Source organism: Poromitra crassiceps (genome assembly GCF_964638095.1).
Source record: "Poromitra crassiceps genome assembly, chromosome: 12".
NCBI classification, from domain to species: Eukaryota; Metazoa; Chordata; class Actinopteri; order Beryciformes; family Melamphaidae; genus Poromitra; species Poromitra crassiceps.
Genome location: NC_139632.1, coordinates 18386242 through 18391787, shown reverse-complemented (window position 1 = coordinate 18391787; position 5546 = coordinate 18386242). Strand labels below are relative to the sequence as shown.

General features: G+C 44.4%; 1 protein-coding gene across 1 annotated transcript; it reads right to left on the bottom strand.

Moving 5' to 3' along the window:
• Window positions 1-384: 384 nt before the first annotated feature.
• Window positions 385-5324, bottom strand: LOC310785878 (inactive tyrosine-protein kinase PRAG1). The gene is made up of 4 exons (XM_083647043.1): window positions 5108-5324; window positions 3718-3863; window positions 2568-3118; window positions 385-1830 (listed from the first exon to the last, which is right to left on the bottom strand). The coding sequence occupies exons 1-4, from the start codon at window positions 5170-5172 to the stop codon at window positions 709-711; spliced, it is 1884 nt and encodes a 627-aa protein (XP_083503169.1). The 5' UTR covers window positions 5173-5324; the 3' UTR covers window positions 385-708.
• Window positions 5325-5546: the final 222 nt, after the last annotated feature.

Below are 5546 nucleotides of genomic sequence, written 5' to 3'. Positions count from 1 at the left end.
GATTGTTAAATTGTAAGTCTGGTTCTCTACCATCTGAGCTAACCAGCCTGTTAGTTGGTATAGCCATACTATGCATTTGTAGAGCCAGAGACTAAGTATTATGTTCTATCCACATACATACAACGAACGATTAACATGCAACTGACCAACTAATCAGTAACTAATGATTAACTACTATATTCACGAGCTGACATTTAGTAATCATTAAGTAATGATTAACTACTCTACTCAGGAACTTAGATACTAATCATTAACTAATGACTACCTACTCATTAACTATGAATAACTAGTGATTGACTAATGACGAATTATTCATTAACTACTCATGAACTATTAGTTAATGATTAGTTTACTAGTAACTACTACATTATTTGTGTACGTTATTGTAAAGTGTTACCGATTAATTGATTATCAAAATTACAATTGATTAATTTTTGACTAATCGATTAATTAATAGACTTGTTAACTGTCCATTTTAAGGAAGCATGGCATTCACCTTAATATAAATTGTGAAATGCATCTTCACTGTTGTTTGTAGATGGAAAAGGTAGTGGAGAGTGACAATTTACCATATTTTAGCAAACAATCCCAGTGTCATCAATGGGATGATTTAAAAAGACTGGCTGAGTCGGTTAATGAGAGTAACGTTTTAAGCTGGACTCACTCTAACTGGTTCTCACACACACAAGGACTGAAGCAGTTGTAGACTCAGCCATTGAGTCCGAGCCAATCAGTGGCTCTCAGGACTGTTTCAGAGTCAGTGAATGATAGGTACTGCATGCACAGACAGTCCTCCCAGTCAAGAACAGACTGATCCTGGATCACCCCTCTCTCTGCCAACTTCATCACCAGCAGTGCCCGCTTGATTGACAGCCAGTTATGCACAGTGGCGGATGTGGAGTCGTTGTAATTGAACTGGATGAGAGGGACATGGGGCCCCCAGAGGAGGGCCTGAAGGAAGGCCACCACATCTGCCATCTGTAGCCCACTGGACTCAGTCTGGAGCCAAGAGGCGAGGTAAAGGAACCCCCTTTTATACGGGGACTCAGACAGAGCTGCAGCTGAGCCATTGGTAAGTGGGTGGAGACAGTGTTGGAGTAGGGCTCCAATCTGGGAGGTCAGGGGTTGGGGCCCAGAAACACAAGGAGGATGGCAGGGTAACACTACACGAGGGGCACCCCACGCTCTCCATAACATCTGGATCCTTTCATCTGTCTTTTCCCACTCCATCTCTCCTTTAAGCCTGTTAGGTCTTTCTTTTTCCACACCTCTCTTCATCTCTCCTGTTTCTGAAGCATCCTCTACTCGCTTAGTCACTGCTTCTCCCTCTGTCGTCTGCCCTCTCTCCCTTCTGGGCCACACTAGAAAGACGTCCTGGGGCCTGAGCTCAAAGCCCGCGGCACTGTTGTCGTACAGATGTTCTAACGCCATGACTATCTGCAGCAGCAGAAGACCCACCTGCCTCTGATAAAGTGAGGGCTCAGAGCTCTGCAGCGACCGGCTATCTCGAACAAAGTCTTCTAGAGTAGCTTGTGGCAGGTCTCTTTCAACAGTCACTGAGTATCCCCGCTGGAGTAAAGAGAGAACTGTGGATGAATTGATGTCTGACTGGCGTTCAGCAGACCCAATGTTGCCTCCACATGGTGGTTTTGCAGCGGTGCAGTCTGACTGCAAAGGAGGAGAGGCTACCATGGGATCTCGTGTTTGCAACGTGTTGGATTCATTCTTTAGGGAACTGTCAGGTGGGAAGTGAGCAATGACATGTTGGACACTGACTGATGGCCGGGGGCTGCTGTGAGCTGAGGGAGCTGTGTCAGTCCATCTGTGTACCTGGATATAGAGAGAGAAGAATGGCACATTCATAAAACTATTCAGTCACAATACGTATTCATTTGCACCTCTGTCACATTCAATGTTTCTCTAAGATTCAAGAGAGACATTCATGCCAGTTCGTTTTATGTCCTCGCTGCTGCAGTTAGATTTCCTAACAGCACCTGATGCTAGTTTAGACAAGAGGAAGTGTTTGTGGTACAGTATTTCCAAATCAGGGTGCACACGAGGTCAGTGGAGTCACAGTTGCTTACCGTTGATAAAGATCATCCTCTCTCACTGGTTTCTGTTTGCAATGTGCATCACATTTCTTTAACAGCATCTCGACACTTTTATAGCTATAGTATATAAGATTCACCGCACACAATGTGGAACTTTTAAGTTGATTTATTCTCTAAAAAAGAATGGCACATTCATAAAACCCTTCAGTCACAATACGTATTGATTTGCACCTCTGTCACATTCAATGTTTCTCTAAGATTCAAGAGAGACAGAGAGAGACGAGTGGCGAAACGCGTTGCTTTTTTAAGAGAATAAATAAACTTAAAAGTTCCACATTGTGTGCGGTGAAACTTCTTCCTTTTTACTATGGACTTCTGTCCTGACACCACCGGCACCAATGTGAAGATCTGAGCTGTGCAGGGCAATCTAACTTCATTGAACACTTTTATAGCTATATTTGCGTGTAGTTTAAATATACAATATAAGGTAATGATAGGACAAGAGCTGAACATTACCCTTACACCAAGCACCCTCCTTGGGAACTTGGGGCTATGCAGGCTGTAGTAAAGTGCCTCTCCTATCTGCTTGGGCTTTTGGCCGCCACACAGCAGGAAATCCTGGGGTTGATAGGGGACATTGGCCTCTGCCTGCAGCAGAACCTCGGCCTCCACACTCTGCGCCATGCTTTGGAGAAATAGCAGGTAGCGCTGCTGGATTCCGACGCCCTGGTCGTCAACACTGCTGAAGAGGTACTGCAGATGTTCATCAGGTGTGTCAAAGGACAGCTGGGAGAGGGACAGGACGGGGACGGGACTCTTTTTGACTGGTTTCACCTCTTCCCACTCTTCGTGGGAATGGCTGTCAGGTATGGGTGCCAGCATGTACATGTACAAGGGGTTGTCAAAGTTTTGAGGGTGATGATGGAGATACAGTGGAGACATGGGGAACAGAGGAGAGGGTGGAGGCATGTTGACAAAGGGGAGGGACAGGGCGCGGGCTAGCTTCTTCTTCGGGACGGGCGGCGGGGTGCCATCCGAGAAAAACCTCTCCTGGTGATGGGAGTCATCTGTGTAACACAGCAGGCCAGGTTAACTGAATTGAACACTGAACAACGGTAACATATAGGTGACTCTGGGCACAGCATCTCTAGATTAAGGAAGAGAGAAGGCATCTCTACATTCACACTTCCTACTTGACACTTGAGCAGTGTCATGTCTCGTCAAACGGAACATTCTCACAGTAATTCTGATTGGTCTAAACCCCTTACGTAGATTAAAAATGAAATTGTAAACGTTTGGTTTCAGGTGTTACTTCCTCCATGTCACTATTCACGAGAAAGAGGAACCAAGAGGACTGGAGGAGCGGAAGGACAGCGACACGTTATGATCACTTTGTCTCCTCCCATGATATTGATCTTCATATGTAATCTGTGTTTTCATAATCATGGTATCATGTAGTGTTAGGTGGGGCAGGAAGGTGCACAATTCATATCTAATCTATGGATTCCTTTTCACACCACTAATACTGACATACAGCATGCTTGAGCACATAATTCCTGTCTTCATGAGGGTATTTATTTTTCATACTATGCTATGGTGCATGTGTAGAACGCAGATATGGTTAATTTCCTTCACTCCAGTTGAGTTGATCAGTCTTGAGACCTACCATAGCGCTGGTGTATGGGACACCCATCTGCGTGACAATCAGTGGCTTCGGGGAAGACGTCATTGAAGGGGTAGCTTTGGTGCTGGTGACCAAAGGGGCTGAGCATACAGTCTGAGTCCACACTGCAGCCTCTGGACAACTGACTTCTGTGTAGAAACATGCACACATACATCACAACAATGTTACACATTCACATAAGCAGACTGGCACTGCTGCTCTCAAATGAAAACCTTGTGCCTCTAAAAAGTACCTTTCAAAGTTAGAAAAAAAACATATTTCCAATTGGTGCCCATGCATTTTGAAAATAAATTACATTATGTGTTTTAACTTGCTTTCATTAGACCCCGAGTCAAATGGGAGGATGTAAACTTTCCTGGAATCAATTCAAAGCACCGAGAATGGAGTTACTAGGTTTTCCCACAACAGCAGTAATGTGCAGAACTGATGACCAAAGAATTGTGTCTACTGCAGCCTACTTGACATGATTAGCAATTAATAAATATTATAAATAAATATGATCACTCACAGCATATGGATTTGGTGAGAGATGTCATATTTATGATGCCGAGTTGTGTTTTGCATTTTAGGCATGGTGGCTCAGTGGTTAGTACTGTTGCCTCACGGCAAACAAAGTCGTGGGTTTGAATTTCCACCCCGGTCCTTTCTGTGTGGAGTTTGGTCTCCCCGTGTTTGCGAGGGTTTCCTCCAGGTGCTCTGGTTTCCTCCCACAGTCCAAAGATATGCTGTGTGTAGTATCATAATGCAATCTAGTAAAATGTCTAGTATTTATATGATGTACTATGTTGCACTATGTTGTGCAATGTGTACTATCTACTATGTTGTGTGTAGATTTCCGTTTTAGTACGGTATATGACTGTGATGATGCTATGTAAAGCCCTTTGAGACCTGCTTGTGTGGCTATAAAACAGAACTGAACTGAATTGACATGCTTACAATGAATGACATCAACTGCAGTATAACCATGAATCCTAGATCACCAAAACTACAAGCAACTAAGAGAATGCAAGGGTCCTCTGTGACCAATCACCATCGAATGATAACAAGATTCAAGATTTTTTTATTGTCACTCCGTGGTACAAGTATCACGTGTGAAATTCTTGTGCTGTGGACTCCGTTTACAACATAGTACAAATATAACAGGGCATATGAGTGCAAAAACAACAAGAGACACAACAAGCAATAAGGCAGTAGAGTGATACGACAAGTCAGAGACAGTGGCATATTCACTGCACATAGGTGCACATGTCATGTGCATACTTTAGACGTGCTTAAACATTTTAAATTCAACGATTCAACATCATGTAGGTAGACAAATAAAACAAGGGTTAAGGAGAGAGGCAGAGGGGATTCTGGTTGTTGCTGGTCTTACCTGCGCTGTTTGACAGGCAGGGCTGGTGGCCGTGCCTCTGCTCTGCTGGCAGGACCAGGCTCCATCAGGGCAGTGAGGGCACTACGATGCTGCAACACACCACCTCCACTGTCTCTCTGTATGTGTAAAGCCTACAGCTGACTATGTGTCTCTGCAGGAAACTACTGAGGACGTCGGCTTTCTTTCCCTCTGTCTCCGTCTGTCCTTTTCTGCCTCTTTCTTTGACTGTCAACTTCTGCCTACGTTTGGAAGTGAGTTTTTTTTCCGCTGTGATCAGTTGCAGTCTGAGGTTGAGGTCGGTACCGGAAAAGTAGTGTCTGTTCTCTGCGCTAACCTCAACGTGACAAAATGGGGAAGAACAGTTAGAGCGAAGCCCCTTCAGTTGGCTTTTTTCTTTCTTTCGCTCACAGTTGATCTAGATTCTCAATATACAGCATGT

What these genes read in the sequence shown, in the direction of transcription:
- LOC310785878 (XM_083647043.1), bottom strand. Translation starts at nt 5,172, where the DNA reads ATGGAGCCTGGTCCTGCCAGCAGAGCAGAGGCACGGCCACCAGCCCTG. An exon ending in TCCCATACACCAGCGCTATG is followed by an intron (nt 3,119 to 3,717) that starts GTAGGTCTCAAG and finishes TGTGTTACACAG; the next exon opens with ATGACTCCCATCACCAGGAG. An exon ending in GGAGGGTGCTTGGTGTAAGG is followed by an intron (nt 1,831 to 2,567) that starts GTAATGTTCAGC and finishes CTCTATATCCAG; the next exon opens with GTACACAGATGGACTGACAC.